General features: G+C 33.7%; 1 protein-coding gene and 1 long non-coding RNA gene across 12 annotated transcripts in view; both read left to right on the top strand.

Moving 5' to 3' along the window:
* LOC128996253 (uncharacterized) overlaps positions 1–13,162 on the top strand; it is an 83,463-nt gene extending 70,301 nt beyond the window's left edge. Inside the window, exon 3 of one of the 2 annotated variants that reach the window (XR_008491033.1) lies at positions 13,097–13,162. This is a non-coding gene — a long non-coding RNA (uncharacterized LOC128996253). Of the gene's footprint in view, positions 1–12,840; positions 12,950–13,096 lie in introns of those variants that run through there. The other variant, XR_008491034.1, reaches the window with a different exon arrangement.
* A 2,190-nt stretch (positions 13,163–15,352) lies between these two features.
* Positions 15,353–25,538, top strand: part of LOC128996252 (protein lin-10-like) — a 53,486-nt gene continuing 43,300 nt past the window's right edge. For all 10 annotated transcript variants that reach the window (XM_054421438.1, XM_054421440.1, XM_054421436.1 and 7 more), the window contains exons 1-3: positions 15,353–15,505; positions 24,421–24,636; positions 24,894–25,043. In XM_054421438.1, coding sequence (XP_054277413.1) covers positions 15,360–15,505; positions 24,421–24,636; positions 24,894–25,043 — 512 coding nt within the window. In that variant the 5' untranslated portion in view covers positions 15,353–15,359. The remainder of the gene's footprint in view (positions 15,506–24,420; positions 24,637–24,893; positions 25,044–25,538) is intronic.

Here is a 25,538-nt window from a genome sequence, read left to right as displayed (position 1 = left end):
AACGCTTTGGTACGTTTGGAAATCATTTTAACAATCAACAATTAAAAGGGGCTTGTTATTGTATGCAGTGCTTTATTTTTTAGTTTGCTAGAACATTCTATCTGAAAAGTAGGAAATATTATTTTAAATAATGAATAGATGAGGGTTTAATTTTACTTTATCACTTCCAAATTAACAGCTAAAAAAGTTTATAGAACCAATTCTTTTACTGTGGGTGATTCTAAATACTGTTATGTTACCTATTCAATTCTTCTTATTGAGAGAACTGATTTAGTACTTTTGTGGAAATGGTAATCAATAATTTTGTTTAGCGTCTCTTTAGTGTTATATTCCAAATTTAAATGAATATTTAAGAATTGAAATGTTATTTCTTAATTTTTTTCGAAGAACAAGGCTATGGCCTAAAGATACTCAAAATAAATATTTATTGTAGGCCTATATATATGTAATGAAACTAATATTTACACGAATAAAATAATTCATTTATATCCTTTGCAAAAGTTATCATCAACCTTATTTTGTTTAAATTTTTTTATTGTTTTAGGAAGGCTATTTACAAGTAATTTTACCAAAATCAATTTTACATCTATCATTTGAAGACAGTCCAGACAGTTTGGAACTCTTGAGTGTAAATGCAGCTGTCATAAGTTTGCGTCCAATGACAGATTTGCAGAATCCTTTGCATATGTATGTCCAAGTTAGAGAGAACTTGTTTGATTAAATTGCGCTTCTCTACTAGACATTTATTGACCGTAATCTTATTTTGTCCCACCGAGTTTTAAAGATGTCAAACATAAAAAATAGCGGAATATTTGTTCTGTCCGTTTTTGAAACATGTGTTTTCCTTATAGATGCTTTAAGGCTGTGTAAGGAATGTATCAAGTAAAACTCATGGATATCCAGTCTGTACATGTAAAAATAGCACTGGGATTTAAATTCCGCTATTAAAATTTCACTTAGAGATCATGTTAAAGTAATATTTATCAAGTGGATTACCTATGTGTGTAATATTGTGTTTTATTCTAACATTTGATGCTACCCAGACAGCACACTTTCTCCTCAGGACATCCCACGGATATTGCGACAGGATATGCAAGATATCCCATTGTAGTCCTATGGTCAACCTGGGATATCGCAGGATATCCTCAGGATTGCCTAATGTCCCCGCCCGGGGATGTCCTACGGATAAGCTCACAACATATCCGTAGGACATCCGAGGTCATCCCAGGGTAGTCCTCAGGACATTCTCAGGACATATGGGACTACTATGGGATGTCCCTGGGATAAAGTGTGGTCTGGGCCTGAACATAAAAAACACAAAATAATATAGATTTAGTATGAAAAGCTTAATTATCAGTTGAGTAAATTGATTAAATAGTTAATAAACACAAATTTTGAAGAAAAAAACGAGAAAAATGTTTTTGGCCCAGACGGGTCTCGAACCTGGTACCTTCGCCTTATGAGCCTCATACCTTACCTCCTGAGCTATCTGCGCTTGATGATTGTGAGTGTTTTCAAGTGGTCAAAGAGTAGCCGACAGTTGCAATGGTCGCAATACTTAAAATATGTTGATACTACAGTATATAATATATGATCCTGTTAATCTGTTAAGGCCTCAAGTAGTTGAATTGTTTTTCTGGTAGTTGGAGAGGATACTGGTATTCGAATATAGATTATTTAATTACCATTAGATTAGCACTGTTATAATTGATTGTTATATGATTAAAATTAGTTTTAGATTATTTTATTAATTTAAAGTTTGAATTAAATACACGTTTCACACAACTATGATAGAACTCTAGTTTTCCTGAACTCAGTGGTAGTAATATGTCAGTAAAGTAAAGTCAGCCCTTGCTAGCCACAGTATTAACAAGACATATTTTCAATTTGGGAAACCTTAAACTTTTAAAACAAATTATAAAACCTCAACATCTTAATGCGTGGGAATCTTATTTTATAGAAGTTAAATAATGAAGACGGCCCAATATTATTTTTTATTTTTCCAATATCCTTTAAATCATCTGTTTAACTTTGTTTAAAATTAGGTAATTTATTAAGTAAATATTTACTTTTTGTACTAGTGTAAAACACAGCCTGAAGATGGAAACCTAGTTTCTGAAAGGTTGATGTATGCTAGTGAATACAACAAATTATTATATATTGGCCTTGTTGAACATTTAAATTAAGATATACATTTCATCAGTGGTAGTAGTTTTTTCTTCAGTTTGTTACCGGGACATTACGGGACATTACAGGATATCCAGTGGATTTTGTACATGTCCCGGGATGTCATGGGACATTCTGGGATATCCTATGGCATTCGTACATATCCCGGGACTTTACAGGATATCCTGAGGTTTACTTACAAATCCCGGGACATTACAGGATATCCTGAGGTTAACTTACAAATCCCGGGACATTACGGTATATTGTAGGATATCCTGTGGATTTTGTACTCGTCCCGGGATTTTGCGGGATATCCTGAGGATAGCGTACATATCCCGAGACATTCTCAGGACATATGGGACTACTATGGGATGTCCCTGGGATAAAGTGTGCTGTCTGGGTACAAGTGGTACCTACTCTTGAATGATTTTTGCTAGCTTTAGCCTTTGAAAGCTGGGTTTTTGGTTGATTACCTTCCTTTGCTCCATCCAGAATTCATTTTCTACTCTCTCCTATTCAAATTCTATCTACAGTTCTATCATGTAAATGGAAATTACATGCTGCTGAACAAGTAAAAAGGTCGATTTTTTTTTGCTTTTAGGTAGATAGTGTAAAAAACAAATACAACTAACATCCAGTTTGGGCAGATTACTAGATTTTTGGAGAATGTTAGATTTGTTATGGATATATAATTTAATCCTAGAACTGCCGATTGGTCATTTTATGCATATGTTTTTGGTTATTGTACAAGTAGAAACTTTCCATTTTGGGGTTTAAAAATACCTATCAACTTTTAACAACAATAATTCGGTTTGTTTTGGATCTGCATAAATCATAAACACTCTGTTTTATTTGTTTTTGTAAGCTACTATTTTCCCATTACATATTTATCAATCAAAAATGCACAATTATCCAGTTATTCGCAAAAACCTCTCTAAAAACGGTTTTTCCTGAAAAACAAAAATTTTGCTGGCGAATAAATCGAAAAGTGGCTTTCAGGAAAAAACTTCTTAGGACAAAAGTTGCTGAGAATTAGTTGATTGATCGATTTTTGTACTTATTTTCAATGAAAAATCTTACCTTTGAAAAGGGTTGGCAACTCCCTTTGAGGAAAAGAGCAACTCTTGGCACTCGTACTTTTTCACATATTTTAAACCTAGAATTAAAAAAGTCTTATTCGTTGCTTCTGAAAACGGTGTAACGAATTTCCTCTATATCCCTCAATTTGACAAACGTCTTCAAAGTGTAAATAATTTCCAAAATCACACGCTCCTTTGTACAATACTTGGCAAATCCAATTTTCTAAATCACTGCACCAACTCCGTCTGTTGTGATAACGTTAAGTCTTCCGGAGTTGCAAGGTGTTAACGCTCTGGTAGGCTTACTACTGTTATCCCTCATAAAACTTGTCCTGAACTTGTACCAATCCGTATTTGTAAAAACAATATTTCGCCGTGAGCTTATTAATGTGAAGGTTCAATATTATAAATTATGTTTGGATTCTAACATTATCTTCATCATAAAGGGGATTAAATATTTCATACAGTTTAAGTACTTTATATGTACAAATATTTTCATTGTATTTTATCTATGTTACGTTATTGATTTTTGCATGTACGTATTTTACACTATCCAAATAATATTTACATAGAGCGTTGAATTAATAACAGTTAACAATATTCACAAAATTCAATAATTAGGCATTGTTCACATAGTTCGCAGGCTACAAATTATATTAGTAAACATGCTTTTATATCTGTAGCAAAATCGTGAGAAAATATCTTCCTCAACCCAAATAATGAATAGATTGTAACACAGTAACAGAATTCATTTACATGATGTAGAGCAACAGATATACAGTTTGAACAGGGGAGGGAAATGAATTCTGGATAGAAGAGAGAGCAAAGGTAGGCAATCAGCCAAAAATGTAGCTCTCGCAGGGCGGGTAGAGCGGTAGAGCCAATCCAGCCAATGGCATCACAAACTGTCATATGAAAACATCCAATGCCTCTGGTGAAACATCTATACCTATAAATAAAATGTATGTGTTTGTTTTTATGCACTGTGAAATAAATGGAATTTTATTCAAAATTGACATGATTGAACAATTCACATTCAACACCCTATATGCTCACAAGATATAATACAGTAATGATATAGTAATTATGTGCCTAAATAGATTTTTTTCTTGAAAGTGATTATTTTATTGGACAATTTGGAATATTTTGTTACTTAATGTCTAAGACTGTTTTTTGGCTGTAGTTTTGAGTTTGTCAGTAATATTAAATTATTTGTTATTGAAAATAAGAAATATCCTTAGTAACTGTCCACCCGGTACCACCAAACTTTGGAAAATTCTTCCATACATGCCTCCATATTATTTTGTTTTATTCAATCCTAATATCTCGTGTGGCTCTATAGCTGGTCTCACTTGTTATTTTATTATGATTTATGATTATTTTATTTTTTTTCCTTAGATACCCTACCTAGTTTAATCGTTGGTTTCCAAAGAAAATTGCTTTATTCATTTGTATCAATGTTAGCGACACATTGAGTTCCATGGAAACGATTTTTAGATTACAGAGTAAATATTTGCAAATGTCCTTTTTTGTACAATGCCACACAACTGATTGAAACAAATTAAGTAAAAATTTTGTAAAACTAAGTGGTAGTTTTACTCATTTTATCGTGATGCCATTAAAAAAAGTAAACATGGAAAATTCTTTTCCCACTATTACTGTAGTATAAATTTTTAAATCAGTTTTAAAGGTAGATCCTTAATGACATACACAGTTAAAACCTCAGTCTATAAATTTCAAACAAAATGAAATCCGTTTTTTTATACTAACAACGTTGACTCATAAAAATTATTAAAGCTTATTAAACACTCTTTACAAGCTTGCGGAAACTTGTACTTCCGTGCTTCCCACATCCTGGTCAAATATTTTAATACTTAATTTCTCATAGCTGCTTCCACTGGTTAACTTTCATTAAAATATTATAATAACTCCACTATGACAGGATTCAATAATTAATTATCGTATGAATTTTGGTGCGCAAAGTTCTTCACACCTGAAAGACCTTTTCCAGGGTATTTACCATTTTGGGAATAAGCTGCCGTGGGTCTCATGGATCTGGACTCAGGACTGATTTGCTTGTTCGTTCTGATGTCCCTAGATGCCAAAAACAATACGGTATCAGTTACAAATATGCCTAGGAGAATATGAATCAGACATTTTACTCTTGGAATTGATTGCTATCCAAATCATCACCACAGTAGTTTTGGACATTTCAATCTTACCTCGCTCGGACACATAGGTGCGATTGTGTGAAGGGGAAATTGGCATTCAGTTGTCATTCAAATGCGGAAACATTGGGACTGACCACACTGATGGAGTTCCACCAATTGGTTCCTTTGGCTTAACTCACATTTGCATCATTAACAAGGACTAACCATTGAAAATTGAACAACCCTACTGAATCCAGTTTAAACTCTAACTGTTGAATTTACAAATGACCTTTTTTAGCGAATTTCCCATATAGGGAATATAAGCTATTGCCGTAGTACTCATGGTAAGACCTGGACCCGGGACCGATTTACTTTTTCGCTTAGAGGTCCCTAGAGGCCAAAAACACCTTCCATTCAAATTCATATATATAATAAATTTAAATAAAAAAAACACTCTGTATATATAAATATATATATACTATATATATATATACCATATATATATACTATATATATATACCATATATATATATATATTTATATATACAGAGTGTCCCGTAACTCTCTGGGCATATTATGTTTATAGTGTTATTGCTTTATGTAGAAATGCAAATACAATATATGCTTTTAAACTTATTCCGGAACATTTTTTCCTATTTTTTTAAATTTAGACTATAAATCGTATTTTTTTAACTTTTTATAATGAAATACAAGGAAAATAATGAAAAAAAAATGCATACCCTTGGTTTTAATAAATTGTAACTATTTAATCTCTTTTAAAGATTTTTAGGTTAAAAAAAAATTGAATATTTGTTTTTGTTTTTAAACTATTTTGCCTAACATTTTAACTAAATCATTAAATGGAGCTACCTTAGTCAATCAGCTCATAGTAGTTTTACAATGCTATGGCCGTTTCAGCCATACTAATTTTACATATATTAATACAGTTTTTAACTATGGAATATATTCTAGTTATTCCTAGCTATTAATGCAACAAAAATTGTAATTTTTCAAATCTATTAAAAGTTAAAATTTTAAAATTTTCTTTTTAAAACTTTTATAAAATGAGAAATATAGCATGTAAAATGATTCCCCATACTGTATTTAAAAAGCTACTAAATATTATAAAGATAAAGTGGTAAAAATTTCAACACTCTATCTTATATGGGTCAAAAGTTATTCAAAATCTTGTGTTTGAAAACGGGAAAAACATTATAAGCTGGGAATGGCGTTTAAAGTATTATTATGAATAACTATCGTGCGCCAGCATACTAAAACAACCAAAAAATGGGAAAACATTTTCAAAATAGTTTGAAATTTTACCCAAAAATTTTTAAGAACATGTAGGCCTACATTAGTTTAAAATTCAAAAGAAAAATTTTTCAAAATTGACCAAAACTGACCATTGGAGGAGGCGTATCCCATTAATAATAAAAATGTGTATAAATTAAGTTTTCAATGTATTCTATTTTTTTTTCTTTTTTTGCACAAGAATTTTTCTTTATTAGATAAGTTTTATGGTTTTAGTTGCGAAAAAATCCATTTTGTATTGCTAGTCAGATTTTAGGGCTTGTATGGTATTTGGTCACTGGAGCTTTTTCTGGTACTTATTTTTACTGTAATTACTTATAGTTTTGATGCTCTATACTAATCTGATTTAAAAATGTTTAGACTTAACTGAAGATGTAAAATACAATCTAGGAAATTTAGTCCAACTCTTAACATTTAAACTAAAGAAGCTCTTTAGGCCACTTGTATTTTTACATTCTAGTATTTTTATTTTTGTAAAGTTTTACAGTACTGATTCATTTTTAAATGGATTTAAATTGTTTTGTTAGAGTTTAAGATAAAGTTGTTTCTAAGAAAAGGAAAAAAAACACACATCGCCATGTACAGCATCTCACAAGGTTTGCTTTGTGATGGTAATCTTTATGAATTGAGTGCAGAAATATCGGATTACAATCAAATCAAATTTTTGAGACAAAGCCAACCAAAGAATTGGAGTATGGAGATATCAAATGACATTGGTTATTCAATTGGAATCTAATATTCAATTATATTGTGCAGACATCATCTAGAAAAATTACGCAAATTAGAAATTTAATTTATTTTATTTGTTGCCTTTTTATTTGTTTTGACTTTGTCCATTTCAAAATGTGTGTATTGTTGAAGGAATAACAAACTCTATTGTGAATTTAACAACAACTCAGTCAAACACATTTGATATAATCGTCAAAACTTATAATAAAACGTTTTAATTTTGACGTGTTAAACTAAAACTTCTTCAATATCGATTAAATTCTAACCATAATTTATACATCTATCACACCATGTGAAATAAATGGAGTAAAAAAAAACTTTCCTACAACTTTTTTTTTAATATGTACTTGTAAACAACATGAATTAAATTCAATCTTTCACTCATTTGTTTATAGTAGTTTGCGTAAAGATGGTTAACGACACGAGTAGATAATAATTTAAGGTACGAGCCTCGGCGAGTGCCTTAAAAACTTCTACAAGTGTCGTTAACACTATTTACGCGAGTTGCGTACACTACTATGACAGTGTTTTAATTACTAAAAATCACTACTCATAACTTCTAAGAGAGGTTATGTTTTCGTTTATAACCTCTCATTGCCACTGACAGTGATGCAACGAAATAGTATACCAAACACTAATTGCACCACTCGACAATGAAATTCGCGTAAACAGCTGATTAGTTGAAGTTTGAATCATTCCAATTTTACTTCCTCTCTCTCAATCCTTAAACCTCATTGGTCAGTTACCCGTGTTGTTATGAGTAAAACTATGCTGTTACGAACGTAAATAATGCTGTTATGTTATGGGACACTTTTCAATTCTAAGAACTGAACTGAAACGGCTACTTTAAAAAACGGTTGTAGGTAAAACGATTAAAACCACTAATTTTACTAATAAATATCACTTACCCCCAAACAATTAAACAATAAAATTTTTAAGCTAATTTAATTAAGTTGACTGGGGAAATTAAATTAATATTCGCCTCAACCAAGATTTACTTGTGTAAAATATCTGTGGACAGTTTTAAACTCACATCAGCGTTTTACAGAACCATCCTCAAGTTTTGGATTAAGGTTAACAGGCAGAAGCAGTTATAAAAGACTCGTTAAATGTTGCAAGTTGCAAGTTTGGCCAGGATGTGGTTGGTAGACGGAAGTTCAAGTTGTGGCATGCATGTGATGTTGGCAACAGACTCACTTAGCATGCTACACCTGTGTTCAGCTAACTTTGGGGCGATCAAATATTTAAGATTTTAAAATGCTCTTAGCAATTATTTGGCGTACCCTGTGGGAGCCTTAAGGTTAAGGATAGACTTTTGCTTAAACGCGGTGAGGTTTTTAAAATTTTTTTAAGCAGTCACTTTATAGTCTTTTTTTTGTCAAAGTTTGTCTGACTTTAAAAATTGGTTGATAAGACTGTGATGGTGAAATATATTTTGTAATTAAACCTTTATCCTTGAACAAGACTGTAGGGAGCTGTAGAAGTGGGTTTTAGAAGATGGAAAACAACAAAAAATGTTTCAGAAGTTGCATGTAAATATTTTTCAGTTTAGTCAATCCACAGTTTTTTTCTCCAAATTGGCATCGATTATGAGTTTAATAATGCATAATTTGATATATTAATTTTGGGAATTTTTAACCCTCCATATTATTATGTTAAAAACCCTCTGAGATTAATAATCCCCTTTAAACGAACGTTTAAGTCTTAAGCAAATAAAAACTCAATCCCTAAGCAAATGCAAACTCAAACCCGCTTATTTTTTTATGTCAAAAATCAGTTATACCATTTTGCAAATGTGGGAAGGCAAAAGCATGCAATTTACTTTATAATTTCGTCAGATCTATGAACAATTTTCATACTGAACATTAGATCAGAACTGTTATATGATTTCACTCAATAAGTTAATCATCTGAGTCATACAGTGATAACTATCCTTAAAATAAAGAAAATAAAAATCAAATAAAAAATAGATTTAATTGAAAACATCAACAGGGTTTTTTTTGCTACAGTTAATTATCAAAATTACTTTGTAAAAATTTGAGCCTAAACGGTTAAGTAATATTTTTCTATCACTCATGTCATAGACTTACCAACACAAGTAGACGTTTTATTCCATTGTAAAATAGCGCTAGTGTCAAACAAATTTTATCAATCAATATATTGTTGATGAGATCAAATTAGCTTTCTCCGATGAGTTTAATGTGCCTAAAATTGTGAAGAGAGTTTCCACTCACATATAAATGAAGTCTGGTTCCGCAGGTAAAGTAGTTGGAAATTCACAGAGTTATCCAAGTTTGGCGCTAGAGAGGTATTTGTTTGAGACAACAATTTCCCCGTTCTCTCCCTAAACAACCTTACCGCACAAATGATCCTTTTCGCCTTCCCTAATACCTTTTTGTATGCAACGCTCTTGCTCAGACTGATCTGGTTTACAGTCGAGATTGGAAAAAAAATAAACAGAGTTTTGAACGGGAATACAAAATTAGCCTTCCTATTTTTTCCAATTTGTTTTATTTAAGATGTATCATAAAATCTATTTTTTAATACACAAAAATCTTATATTATTGTCATGTAGAATGTAGATTATTTTACTTTTGTTCACTGAGAAATTTAGAGTAAATTCAGTATGGTCCTTAATGTCTCCTTGCTTTAGTTTTTAGAGACTCCATACTTCTGCCAGTCAAGTTTTTATGGACATAAACCCATTTTTGTAACCAATCAAACCAAGAAAGGAACATTTATGTAGTGTTTAGTAAAAAAATCTATTGTTTCACCTAATTTGAGTGAGTACTTTCTAACCATGATAACGTTTGTTCTAAAATTATATCTGTTTAATTATTACTGTAAAACCAATCTTCTCTGTCCCTATGTTTTGTAATTTAAGTTAATGGATGATGGGTAGTTCCTAATAAAAAAGTAGATTATAAATATTCATCTAACCAGCTTTCTTTCTTATGTGCAACATGTTATTCATTAAATAGTTACCGCGAAGGTCATCTCATGTGATTAAGGAAGAACGAGATTAGTTAAAACTTTCCCTATGCATATTTTGCAAGAAGAATATATTACCATTTTTATTGCCTGGCTTCCATCTCAAGTTCTATTTTGAAATTTATTAATTTATAATATTTTTTTTATTGTATTGAATTTTAGTGTTAGTACAAAGTAGTGGATGTGCTTATCTGTTGAATAACAGCATATCATTTAAATTGTATTCCTTTATGGATTTTGAAATGAGATAAATTATTTTAAATATGAAGGTGGTGTTTGAATAATCACCACTCCCAATTTTTCCCAATTTTTTGGCCCATCATTTTTAATTACTTTTTATGCTGAACTCAATGGTACAATCCATTTTCATATTTCATTTTTGAAATATTTACATTTTAAAACAAAATAGTTGTAATATTTCATCAAGAAAGCTTGATAGGCCTAACAAAAAAAAAAAAAAAAAAAAAAAAACAGATTGCGGCATTGAGTTCAGCATAAAAAAGTATTTCAAAATGATGGGTCACAACACCACACCCTTCATATTTAAAATAATCTATCTAATTACGAAATGGCAGGTCCAATATGGCGGCAAAAAAAAATACATCCGTCATAACCAAGTTAAAATAGGTTGACAATGATTGGTGGTGTATACTTATCTAGTACTATTTTGATATTATGTTCTTAGTTTGTAAATTGCACAATGTTAAAATGGGCTAAAATTCAAGTTATAAAAAGTTCATAACTATAGAATGGATCAAGATTTTTAAAAACGGATTGCAGCATCGTATTTAATGTAAAAATCTAGTTTAAAACGATGGGTCACAACCCTACCTTTACATTGTATACAATATGGCTGATCCAAGATGGCGGCCAAAAATGTATACCCAGTCAAAATAAAGTACTTACTACTCTACAATGATCTGACGTGGTCCGAAGTTAATATCTTAAGAAATGTAGTAAAAAGTAGGGGGGAACTCATTTAAAACTCACCCTGTATATTCATCACCCTTATGAAACAGCTGAAGACAATTTTATAAGCTAGTTACGTTATGTGTCAAGAGTGTTTTTGTTAACTATTTGGTCATTCAACTAATTTTAAACTATCTCAACCCATGAAAATTATTTAATTTTGAACAACAACAAAGCACAAATCATAAAATATACTTTTAAATTATAGGAAAAAAAACTATTCCTCTTTAAACATTACTATTAGAAAGGATATAATTCAGCTTCAGATTTAAAAACAAAACAAGATTCCTACTTGTACTAATAAAAAGCAGTGTGTAAAATAAATCTAATCAGCAGAGTCAAATAATTAAAGCAAATACTGTATTACAAGTAATCATTATTGTTTTAAACCTCATAGTTTGATAAATAACAATCAATACTCATGATACATATCGTCTTGTGTGTTGTGGTACATTCAGGACTGTTTCCAATGCCAAAGTAAATGTGAACAGAAGAAAGCTTCGCCACAGAACTGTGCTACCAAGAGGCCTGTTGCTGGTAGATAATTCCTCCCCCTCTTCCACCCCCTCCTCATTACACACCCACCCCCTCTCTCTATCTCTCTCTCCTTCTCATCCCTTATCTCAACCTTCTCACCACTAGTCTATGTTGCTTTAACATGTAGTTGGTGAAATCATAAAGCACATTCAAAGATTAAAAGCATCTCAAATAATTTAACTAGGGTCACAAGATTCTTATGACTAAACATTTTTTGATCCAAATGGTATACGGTAAAACCCCCTCTTAATGGGAATAAAGGTGGGGCGATGCTGTTTGGATTTGAGTATTATCAGGTTAATAAATAGTAGAATATTAAAAGGCTTTATCTATTAAAGAGGTCAACAAGAGTATTTTTTTATGTTATTTTAATTAATGTTATTTTATTGTATACACAAAATATAATTTGTTGAAATAATTGACAGTTGTTTTCTGTACTTTATACAATCTTAAGTATGCCATTGCAGAGGTTTTCACAGCCTAGCTTTTTTTGAATTGATTTGATTTTTTATGATAGTTTCACTTTACACTTTTTAATACTTTGTTCTGAAATGGCGACCTTACAAATGTAGGTATTTTAAGCCAAGTATAAATGGAGATGAGTGGTGCGATCTTGTAGTCTTGTTACTGACTAAGACATGTTTCTTAGACTCACCTGTTAATTAATAAACACATACAGCCAATGGCAAATAAGGGACCTACAGTTTAGAGTGGAATACGACCCACATTCTACCTTATTCAGTTGCATTATTATTTTTTGAATTCATTGTGAGTCTTAGCTTTCTTTTCTTTTACACTAAAAATATAACGACGGTTTTCCTTTATGCTGTTCATGCCTTTATGTCCTCAAACGTCCAATTTCCTGTATTATCCTAGGGACATCAGCCTCAACATGGTTGTTGTTACAGGACCAGGACAGCCATGACCAGTGTGAGTCTGAAGCTGGACAACCTTGGGAGTTCAGAGCAGATCACTAAACTGTTCCCCAAGTGTCACCCCAGAGATATCAACCTCAACATTATTGTTGTTGTTACAGGACCAGGACAGCCATGACCAGTGTGAGTCTGAAGCTGGACAACCTTGGGAGTTCAGAGCAGATCACTAAACTGTTCCCCAAGTGTCATCCTAGAGACATCAACCTCAACATGGTTGTTGTTGTTACAGGACCAGGACAGCCATGACCAGTGTGAGCCTGAAGCTGGACAACCTTGGGAGTTCAGAGCAGATCACTAAACTGTTCCCCAAGTGTCGACCTAGAGACATCAACCTCAACATGGTTGTTGTTGTTACAGGACCAGAACAGCCATGAACAGTGTGAGTCTGAAGCTGGACAACCTTGGGAGTTCAGAGCAGATCACTAAACTGTTCCCCAAGTGTCGACCTAGAGACATCAACCTCAACATGGTTGTTGTTGTTACAGGACCAGAACAGCCATGAACAGTGTGAGTCTGAAGCTGGACAACCTTGGGAGTTCAGAGCAGATCACTAAACTGTTCCCCAAGTGTCGACCTAGAGACATCAACCTCAACATGGTTGTTGTTGTTACAGGACCAGGACAGCCATGACCAGTGGGGCTGTTCCCCAAGTGTCGACCTAGAGACATCAACCTCAACATGGTTGTTGTTGTTACAGGACCAGGAACGCCATGACCAGTGTGAGCCTGAAGCTGGACAACCTTGGGAGTTCAGAGCAGATCACTAATCTGTACCCCAAGTGTCGACCTAGAGACATCAACCTCAACAAGGTTGTTGTTGTTACAGGGCCAGAACAGCCATGAACAGTGTGTTTCTGAAGCTGGACAACCTTGGGAGTTCAGAGCAGATCACTAAACTGTTCCCCAAGTGTCGACCTCGAGACATCAACCTCAACAAGGTTGTTGTTGTTACAGGGCCAGAACAGCCATGAACAGTGTGTTTCTGAAGCTGGACAACCTTGGGAGTTCAGAGCAGATCACTAAACTGTTCCCCAAGTGTCGACCTAGAGACATCAACCTCAACATGGTTGTTGTTGTTACAGGACCAGGACAGCCATGACCAGTGTGAGCCTGAAGCTGGACAACCTTGGGAGTTCAGAGCAGATCACTAAACTGTTCCCCAAGTGTCGACCTAGAGACATCAACCTCAACAAGGTTGTTGTTGTTACAGGGCCAGAACAGCCATGAACAGTGTGTTTCTGAAGCTGGACAACCTTGGGAGTTCAGAGCAGATCACTAAACTGTACCCCAAGTGTCGACCTAGAGACATCAACCTCAACATGGTTGTTGTTGTTACAGGACATGAACAGTGTGAGTCTGAAGCTGGACAACCTTGGGAGTTCAGAGCAGATCACTAAACTGTACCCCAAGTGTCGACCTAGAGACATCAACCTCAACATGGTTGTTGTTGTTACAGGACCAGGACAGCCATGACCAGTGTGAGCCTGAAGCTGGACAACCTTGGGAGTTCAGAGCAGATCACTAAACTGTTCCCCAAGTGTCGACCTAGAGACATCAACCTCAACATGGTTGTTGTTGTTACAGGACCAGGACAGCCATGACCAGTGTGAGCCTGAAGCTGGACAACCTTGGGAGTTCAGAGCAGATCACTAAACTGTTCCCCAAGTGTCGACCTAGAGACATCAACCTCAACATGGTTGTTGTTGTTACAGGACCAGGACAGCCATGACCAGTGTGAGCCTGAAGCTGGACAACCTTGGGAGTTCAGAGCAGATCACCAAACTGTACCCCAAGTGTCGACCTAGAGACATCAACCTCAACATGGTTGTTGTTGTTACAGGACCAGAACAGCCATGAACAGTGTGAGTCTGAAGCTGGACAACCTTGGGAGTTCAGAGCAGATCACTAAACTGTACCCCAAGTGTCGACCTAGAGACATCAACCTCAACATGGTTGTTGTTGTTACAGGACCAGGACAGCCATGACCAGTGTGAGCCTGAAGCTGGACAACCTTGGGAGTTCAGAGCAGATCACTAAACTGTTCCCCAAGTGTCGACCTAGAGACATCAACCTCAACATGGTTGTTGTTGTTACAGGACCAGGACAGCCATGACCAGTGTGAGCCTGAAGCTGGACAACCTTGGGAGTTCAGAGCAGATCACTAAACTGTTCCCCAAGTGTCGACCTAGAGACATCAACCTCAACATGGTTGTTGTTGTTACAGGACCAGGACAGCCATGACCAGTGTGAGCCTGAAGCTGGACAACCTTGGGAGTTCAGAGCAGATCACCAAACTTTTCCCCAAGTGTCGATCTAGAGACATCAACCTCAACATGGTTGTTGTTGTTACAGGACCAGGACAGCCATGACCAGTGTGAGCCTGAAGCTGGACAACCTTGGGAGTTCAGAGCAGATCACTAAACTGTTCCCCAAGTGTCATCCTAGAGACATCAACCTCAACATGGTTGTTGTTGTTACAGGACCAGGACAGCCATGACCAGTGTGAGCCTGAAGCTGGACAACCTTGGGAGTTCAGAGCAGATCACTAAACTGTTCCCCAAGTGTCGACCTAGAGACATCAACCTCAACCCTACGATTACTCTGGACAACCATGATTCCCTCATGATGGATCCTGATAGGTGAGTCTTAATTACTCCTTGTGTAAAATATTTTGCTCAACCTATCATTAATGTCTTTTTGTCAACAATATCCCTGAGTACGATCACTAAAACACTGCAATCTCACGAGGTATATCATTGGCATACAAGGGTTTGCATAATTTTGAAAAACTTATGTAAAAGCTTTTGCATTTTCCTCAAAAATCATTAATTCAAACTTCCTTTGCTGAATAAAGGCTTATACAGATGTTTCATCGCAATGAGTATGTACTATTACTATTGGAAATTTAATGAGGACAAATAGGGGAAAATCTTTCATTTTTATTTCAAGAAGTTCAATATTCTTTTCATGCATAGACATACTTATGTCATCTGCATACAAGCAGAGGGCATTGTTTTCTACCCGTTTAGATAAATGTTTTGGCATCCTTCCCAAGTAGCACAGGAACAGGAACGGACCCAACACAGATCCCTGAGGAACAGAATACTTAACATCCCTAACATTAGATCTAACATTGTACATCTTATTTCCATCTAAATACCCAATGTTAACAAACTGTTGGCGACCCTCTAAATAAGATTTTATCCAGTCCAGTTCTTTACCACTAATTTTATATGCTCAGAGTTTTTGCAGTAACTTTAAATGATTCACGCTATCAAAAGCCTTAGACATATCTAAAAAGGCGCCAACAACATAATTGTCCTCATCCAACTTATGTAATACACTTTCAATATAAGAAATTAGAGCTGTAGTAGTAGATTTATTTTTTCTATATCCATGCTGTTCTTGATCTAATAAGTGGTTATTTTCAAAATAATCTACTAGTTGAAAAAGTAAACTTTTTTCAAATAGCTTTGATAGAGCAGGTTGAATTGCCAATGGTCTATAGTTTTGCGGATCTTTTTGATCACCTTTTTTATATACTGGAATTATTTTTGATATTTTTAGTTGAGCGGGAAAACGCCTGTTATTAGTGATGTATTAATCATATGTAAAAGTGGCTTTAACAAAACAGATTTTGATTCTTTAATAATTTTGATTGGAATTTCATCATAACCGGATGACCATTTAGGTTTTATTGAATCAATTATGGATGTCAAAATTGATTCATCGATGGTTTGACACCTAAATTTTATTTTTTAAATACTTTGATCAGAATGTTGTTGGGTTTTCTTTAATTTTGGTAAAACATTTTTGTCAACCATCTCAGCAAAATTATCATTTAAGATGTTTGCGACAGCATATGGTTCTTCTATTTTTTTTCCGTTATGTTTGAGTGAAATATTACTATGATATCTTTCTTTTTTACTTTTTGTTTCAGTGTTCACAATTTTCCAAACAGTTTTGTTAACATTGGTAGAATGTCTAATTTTATTGTCAAAATGGGTTTTTTTCTTAAGTTCTATCATTTTTTTGTATCTCTTCTTGTGTTCCTTAATATAATTCTTCAATGCTATGTTACTTCTATCATATCTATAAGTCATGTTCTGCAATTATTTCATGGCGCTCATTGATAATTTCATCATCAATCCATCCATTATTTACATTACTGGAAACTATTTTTGTTTTAGGGAAATGTAAATCGAAGTAATATTTTAAAATGTTATAGAAATAAGTAAATTTGTCTTCCACATTACAGTCATAAAGTTTTGTCCAATTACTTAGTTAGTTTTTTATAATTAACTTTGTATCAATACTTAAACAGGCAATTTTCTCTAAAGTGCAAATTGTTTTATAGATTACTCAAATTACCAATGTGTGGTTTTAGTCAAATTTTTTTATATTTTATTTACAGTTGTAAAATTTGTAGGTTTTTAATACGTTGTCCTAAATGTCAGAAAAACTACTTCCTTAAACATTTTTCTGATTGTTAGTTAATCTAGTTAGTCTAATAACACTAGGATTTCAGTATTCGCATGTACTTAAATGCAATCAAGGCGCTAAAAGAAAAGAAAATACAATATTTTTTTCCATCCCGATATGATGCTACCTTCTCTTAATCAGTTATAAATCTGCTACAATATTGTCCTAGGGATTGTCACTCAAGTAGTTATTATTGAATAGTGTAAATTTCCACAACTGAGCTAATAAATGCATAAATGATGAGCATAAAAGATTGCAGATAAGTAGGGCGTGAACATACAGACAGATAAATTGTGTGTGGGGTGGGAATGTGAGGGGATGCTGCTCCCTGCAGATAATAAAAGTCTAAACAGTGGACAGAGGCACTCCACTTAACTTGATGCCCAAATGTGCATCAATTGTCTTGCTTTGTCTCTAAAGATTGGAGAGGTGCACTGATAGAACAGATTTGATTGTTTTCAAAACCAAATAGAAATAAATTAAACACTTTTTTGATAGGTGCTCAACTTGAACAAGTAAATTTCAAAAAATATATTGGAATGATGAATAAAATTATCAAGTGTGGAAGAATTAGTTATGAACACTTTATGTAGTCTTATATTTGAGAATTTGTAATTTTTAAGACCATACAAGCTAACTTTTCACGTTTTTAAAACATTCGTCTATACACAAGGCCCCACTAGAAAAAACAGGCCATGCTGCAGGATCCATGACGTCACACTAGTGGATAGATTTCATTGATAAATTCATTGCCATCACCATTTCCATATGTTTTAGGTAAATAAACAAGCTGAATGTTTGTAAGATTTTAATGGTAAGAGTTTAGTACAACTATCCACCACTGTGACGTAGTGTTGCGCTGCCCGCGCTGCAGCATGGCCTGTTTTTTCTAGTGGGGCCTTGCTATACAACACCAAAACAAATATAAACAATGTTTAGGTATCCTATATATTATAGGCAAGCAATGTTTCTTGAAAACCTTTTTTATGAGCTTGTGTGTATCACAGGGAAAATCTATGCCTACTGTTAGAAAGATATTTTCCTGTAGATGTGCAGAATCCCTTTATAAATTAAAATAGCCTCAAAAATAAGTAGAAAAATGAATAGGCCATATGGGTTGCCTTGCTTGTGACAAAATAACAACGAATTATAAACAGAAAATCAAAACAAATTGAAGAAACTCCAATCACTTGTTTTATTTACAGTGTGGGGTGAAAATAGAGAAGTCTGTACATGACATATTTTTGGTCGAGTTGTCGGCCTGATCTTTAATTAATAGTATAGTAATAATAAGCTCTATGCCAGAATAGGTTTGATTTGGATTTGGATAAGAAAATCAGGTTTAAAGGGTGAGTTTTCTCAATAGGTAACTTATAAATGCCATGATAATAATATTACCAGTCATTATAACAATTGTTGTGCCTTTTGTCAAGTTCAGGATAAAGTAAGAATTCCATTTATCTAACGACGTTTTATATCAGCATTGTTTAAGAAGAAAATAATAACTTTTAATAACATTATACCCAAGCCACAGCAAACCTGAAGATGAAGCAAATTTTCTTTTGCCTGATTGATCTTTTCTTAAATATGTCTCCGTAACCGTTAAACATACAACTTTTCAATATGCTAATCGTTATTTTTGAGCTCTACAAAATTATTTGGTAAGAAATTGTAAAATTTTATGTTTTGGGGTCAAAATCGGAAAACCCAATTTTCACCGCATAATATCCATCCTACCTCGTTTCTATAGTCCGATCATGCCGGAACTCATTTGACGAATGTAGAACGTAGAAAACGTAAATGTAGAATTAAGTAGTGCACTCTGAGAGAGAATTATTTTTCCTTGAATAAAAAATGGTGTACAACTATTCAATGTGATAGGTTTTTCTACTTCAGCACCAAATAAAACTTGTTTATACTGTTCTTTGTCAATATTGTGATCAAAATTACTATCAGTCATTATAACAATTGTTGTGTCTTTTGTCAAGTTCGGGATAAAGTAAGAATTCCATTTCTCTAACAACGTTTTATATTAACATTGTTCAAGAACAAAATAATATCTGATCACCCCCATTAATGACTTTGAGGATAAAAAAATACAATTAATGAATCAGAGATTTCTTTTACCTGTTTGTATTCAGCAGACTTACTACAAACATTGTAATATGCTTTTTGACTCCTCTGGAATTCCCTGAGTACACATTTTTCACCTGTGTTCCGTAATGCATGATTGATAGATACAGATTGCTTGTGTATTGGCTATCCTGACCACAAGGCTTTTGAAATATGAGAATTCAAGCTTTTCCCGATACAATTTCAACCTTTATTTTCTGTGGATATTGTAAATCGGTTTAATATCTTAAACTAAATTGTAGGTTTTTAGAATTATTCGTTAAGTACCGGTAGTGTACAACTTAATTGCTGAAATGGCAGAATGTTCGTAGTTTAGTTTAGAAATTTTGTAGAAAGAAAACCTGTAATTAAATTTTGAATGCAAATGAAGGTCTAAATAAGTCCCTAATGAGAATCAAGTAAGTTTCCTCAGCTTTTCAGAAGTTAGGAAATTACTTGTTGTACAGCAAATAAGTTCTAAAAAAAATTTGTTCCTTTTTTTAAAAAATCTTGACTGTAATTTGTTAATCTCAATTTTTTTATGACAAAGTTATACTGTAGTTAAACTAGTTTAATTTTTTAAATAATCATTTACCTGAAAAAATACATACATTTAATAGTCAACTATATAGTAGTTTATTCAGGCTTTCAAGCAATGATGACGCAGTGGACTTCATTAAATAAACATTTTAAAAGGCTTAGTCAGCTTGTTTAAATGTGTAAATGAATTACATTGAATTGCACTTTTAGAACAATGATTAAAATTATCGTCTGTTTGGTTGGTGCTGAATCAAGCGTACACAATGTTACTTATTTCAGCAAGTGAACATGATTATGAATCAATTAAATAATAAAAAATTAAATTATTTTTGAAACCGTAAAATATAAATAAGTGAAAGACTACATGAAATATTTTTCCACTATACATATTTTTCTACACATTATAAATGAGGGACAACATTATTCTTTTAAACAAAAAAAATAATAAAACAACGACAATGTTAAATTAGAAAAAAAAATAATCTGATTCTTTTACTAAGCAAAATAGTCTTCAAATTAGACAATTTTCAACAATGCTAACCATTGGAAGGTATAAAACACTACCGTAGCTAAGGCTATGGATACATCTTGTATTCAGACAGTTCCCTATAATACAGCAGTGATATGTCGAGTTACCATGGTAAGCTACATGGACATTGAGATATTTTCTACACAAAACTAAGGAAAGGAAGATACATTCTTTGTTTGTACTCTTTGTAGGCATTGGGGATTCATTTTCTGCCCCCCTCCGTCTGTCATCACCCCCCCACCACCTTGTTATCCGTCCTGTGTTTGTATGTCCAACCCCACTTATTGATGAATCTTTTGTCCTTATGATTGATTTGCTCGACAAATCACAATAATATGTGATTTGCTTTATATCCTCTCATTTTGAATCGTCATTCACAACTTTAATGTGAAAACTTAATTTATTAAAACAATAAAATCCTTTGTTACCTTAGTATATTTTAATACTTCCCTAGTATATATCAATAAATCAATTGTATTTGATAAATATGTATATACATCGATTTGTTTCAATAAGGTGCAGAAACCACGCAAGGTATAATTGTACCAGCATAGTTATGAAAAACATTTTTTGAACTAATTATTCACCAAGGATGAGTCAGAAATGAATAATATAAAATTATTTACATAGTTTTAGTTTTTGTGTCCTACACTATTTCATAAAATTTTTCGTGATGAATTCAAATAATTAGAAAAAACAATTTACAGGATTTTCAATCTCAGAAACAACAAACAAGAACAAAAAAGTCATTGGAAACAGCACAATGTACTACAACAAACAAAAAATGTAATTTATTTATAAATACAACCAACAAGGTAAAAGCAGCATGGGTAAACTTTTGTAGAAATATTACTCATAAATATAAGCCACACAATGAACCTCTGCACTAATTTATGTAGTTTCCTAAAATGAAATGTCTAATATTTGTACTTAATGAATAATAAATGGTAGATCAATTTTAAAATTCCTCAGGACTGTGGCCGGTGTGCTTTCAAAGTTGCCATGAATTGCTTTATATTTTTGTTCTACCTTTACATCCAAGGGCACCAGACTCTAAAGTGTGGAACCGTTATACATACCGGTATCACTTCAGGCTAGGCCTATATGGTGGTGGCATTAAAATTTGGATAAAATCCATTGGTGATTGGCGGGATTTGAACCCGGGACATCGGGGGCCAAAGCCCCATGCTATACCACTACACCAGCTCGCTCCCAATCGTCTATAATATTATATATCAATTTTATAAATTAGATTTGCAATCATTTAGAAAAGATCTTACAATGGTGTCTAACAATAGTTACAACTAACAGATTATATTGTAATTTCACTATACATATTCAACCTGTTTATTGGGGATATGAATATACTGTATAACAGATCCTGTAAAGCCGTGTCTATTGTTCTTAGAGACGCAGAGCTTAAAGCCAGAGTCAGTTTAGAGGGTTCAGTTTAATTACCTTTCACTGGCTACAAACAAAACAATTCAGACACTGGAAATAATTATCTTTGTACTGTGTGTCTTTTCATTAGCTGTGCACATTCTAAAAATATAATAACTAATTAGTTAAACTTTTTTTGTATAACCCTAAGCAACACTGTAATACATGAAAATTAACGATATTATTTGTTATCGAGTTCTGGTGCTAACAGACACATTTTGTAAATGAATTTAAATGGATGGTATTTTTGGCCTCTGGGGACATCAAAAGGAAAACATCAATCCCAGGGGGGGGGGGGTCTTACCATGAGATTTACCGTAATACCTTATTCCGTAAATGGGAAATTTGCTGAAATTCCCTTACAAAATCCACAAATTAGTGATGTTTAAAAAAGGTTCACCCATAACTTAAGCTGAGTTACTAATAATCAGACTGGGACGGTGCCGTCGTCCTGTAATCCATCTACTAGGAGGCCACAAATTGTGGATATTTATAGGTATGCAGTGTGGATGCGATACTCCCTGGTGTGGATTAACGTCCGCACTAATAAGTACTACGACTATCCGCAGTACTATCCTGATAATTAGACCAATTCGTTAATTCCAAGGCAAAATGTGGTTTGGATTCCACTATAAACTGTAGGTCCCTTAGTTGCCATTAGCTGTATGGGCTATTAATTAACAGCTGTGTCTAAGGAATATGCCGGCCCTAGTCACTAACAAGACTACTAGATCGCACCACTCATCCTACGCTCATCTCCATTCATACTTGGCTTAAAATACCAACTTTGTATGGTCGCCATTTCAATAAAGTATAAGTGCTATATTTGGATTGTCTGCCTCAACCAAATATTGCAATATGTTTTACCATTGACTATTGGATACCGAAGTAGAGATCCCATCTATATGGAGAAGCTGGCACCAATTTTTTTTATTAAAAAAGGACATAGTTGTGTGAGCCAAGAAACAGAATAAGGTAGTGTCTAAAACTAATTTTCTACCTTATTTTGTTTGTTGCTTATCAAGTTAATGGGCTGTAACAATTGCTATAGGTTGTGGTATGTATTCCACAAAAATTAGTAATTTCCATCAGCACAATCTGCCGGTGGCTCACATCAACTACGACAATTTTGATTCAAAATCTGGCTAAAAATTTAACATGGGGATGGGATGTCTAGTTGAATCAATAGTCAAAGGTTTTACTTAATATTTTATAATATAGAAAACTTGACTGAAGAGAAAACCCGTTTTAAAACTCTGAAAAGGATCACAGTACGTAAACATTCCTGAATTGAATGACTGCAAAGTATTTACAAAAAAACTAAATTGGAAAAATTCCGCTACAAACTTGTTGAAGTAGTCGTATTGCATGGAGTGCTAAACTTGTACGGAACTGTATTACAAGCTCGAGTGATTCCTTACGGCCACTTTAATGAGCGTTACAGTAACGGCCCGACCGCCACAACCACTTCTCAATCTAATCCGTCGACATTTCTTTGCGGTTTCTGTGCAGCTTAACACTACTCTAGCAGCAACTTGAGTCAGAACACTTAACTTTTCCGGTCACTAGCTAAAAATTTGTAGCAACTTTAGTTTTTTGACCAAACATCAGAATTCAACAATCAAATAACCATTAAAAAGTGCGGAGCTTTAAATCCAGCTTGATCCTGGTTCATCAACTATAAAATAATTTTTTGTATCATGTAATCCTGGACAGCAACGGTTTGCCGTTGTGAAAATGTCGCTGTTTTAAAAATTATGTGTTTTGCTACATTCATTGACATTGGATACTGAACCGATTCAGCCATTTCAAAATAGATAATAACGTAGTTGCAGTTGAATCGGGCATTCATTACTAATAATATATTTTAAATTTTTTCTTTGATGGGGACATAAAATATTACAAAATTTACTGAAAAGGTGCTCTTTCAGTGTGGATTTATTGAAAAGTTGGTGTAAGAAGAAAAACTGTAACTTGAGTAAAAATCATCCAATTTAGATTAAAGTCGGTACAAACATGTAAACCATGGGGTTTAATTTTCCATAAACTTCTAAAAAAAACAAATAATGTAATTTATTTTAGCGTTGTTGTACATTTAATATTTACAGAGAAAATTGAACTGGGAATTTTTATGTCTCATATCATTAGAGAATAAGATTAGTGAATGGTTGTAGTTTGCTTGTTTATGGTTATATTTTGATCAAATGTGATGAATCTATTTATTTCATACTAAGCAAATAACATTTCACTAAAAATAATTTCCCTGCAGCAGCAAATCTATGTACTCATTAAACCTAATGTTGTTTGAATAAAGACTAAATATTTTATTTATTAGGAAAGATGTTAATGAAAATGAAATCAGACAGATTGAAATATGTTATAGATTTGCTGTGGAGGGGGTATTTTTCTAACCCTTTATCTTGTTAAAATCATAACCCCAAATCTTTCCAGGAGCGAGTGTGGTGTGGAGGGGGAAGGTGCTGGGGAGGGGGAGGAGTCGTGCAGTCAGGACACCTCACCGGAGGAGAGCAATGAAGAGGAAGACGACGACATGACTTCGGGGCCTGTGACTGCGTCGGGGCTCAACACCACAGAGAACAACAAGGTGGTGCTGCAGTTGACTGGGTCGGCCAACAAACCCGCTACCTACAAGCTGCGCGATTCTAGGTACTCTATTCAAATCAAATAATTTATTAAACAGTTAAACACAAACAGGCAACAGGCTAAATCAGAGAAAGTGGTACAAGTTTTGCCGTCTTGCCTAAATAACATTGTAAGTAGTGTAAATAGTATCTGTAGTTTTGACACAGTCTATTCACAAACAGAAATTCTGGTCATCGACGTCTCAGGAGCTATTGACTCTTTAGTTACTCTCACGGATGTTGTGGACGTCAAAGTAATTCAATAATTGTCTGGTGTTTCAGAATAATTGAGATTGCCGGTGGAAGGGAAGTTTTCTGCCAAAGTCGGACGAAAGCCCTGCGGAAGTCCCGATCTGAAGACAAGATGGCCGCCAACAGATGCAAGAGTAGATCTCCCGCTCATCCTGGAGGAGTGTGGGAACTGAGGACAAGGTATTGTATTTTTAGTCGCGAAGCTTCCTGCACAACAGGGTGTGAATGTAGAGTTACCTGTAGAATGTAGTAGTGTGTGAATGTAGTTAGAAATACCTCGCCGCAGCAAACCTGCAGACTTAATAAATTTCCATTTACCTGGTTGGATTTTTAATCAAATACTCCTTTAAATTTTCTGATTTGAGAACTTAGTTTGCTGCCACAGGGAAGTTAATTAATATTTTTTTAAATATATACCTAAACAAACAAGCAAACTACAACAGGTTATTTAACCTCCATAACAATAATATGAGATTTTTAATTTGACAGTTTTGGGGGTTAATTTTAAATTTCATATTTTGGGAGTGAAAAACATGATACAATTTTTATTTTGGAAACTAAAAAAAATATATATATTTTAAATTGTTAAATTTACAGCAATTTGCAAATTTCTATTCTTGCTTAACAAATTCCAGTATTGTAGTTTTGAAAAATCAACTTGTGTTTTTGTGCAAA

This window comes from Macrosteles quadrilineatus, unplaced genomic scaffold, assembly GCF_028750875.1.
Source record: "Macrosteles quadrilineatus isolate MER2022 unplaced genomic scaffold, UCM_ALF_1.0 Scaffold_6__1_contigs__length_79288215, whole genome shotgun sequence".
NCBI lineage: Eukaryota > Metazoa > Arthropoda > Insecta > Hemiptera > Cicadellidae > Macrosteles > Macrosteles quadrilineatus.
The sequence above is the reverse complement of the archived record's forward strand: the minus strand, read 5'-3'. Positions and strand labels throughout refer to the sequence as shown.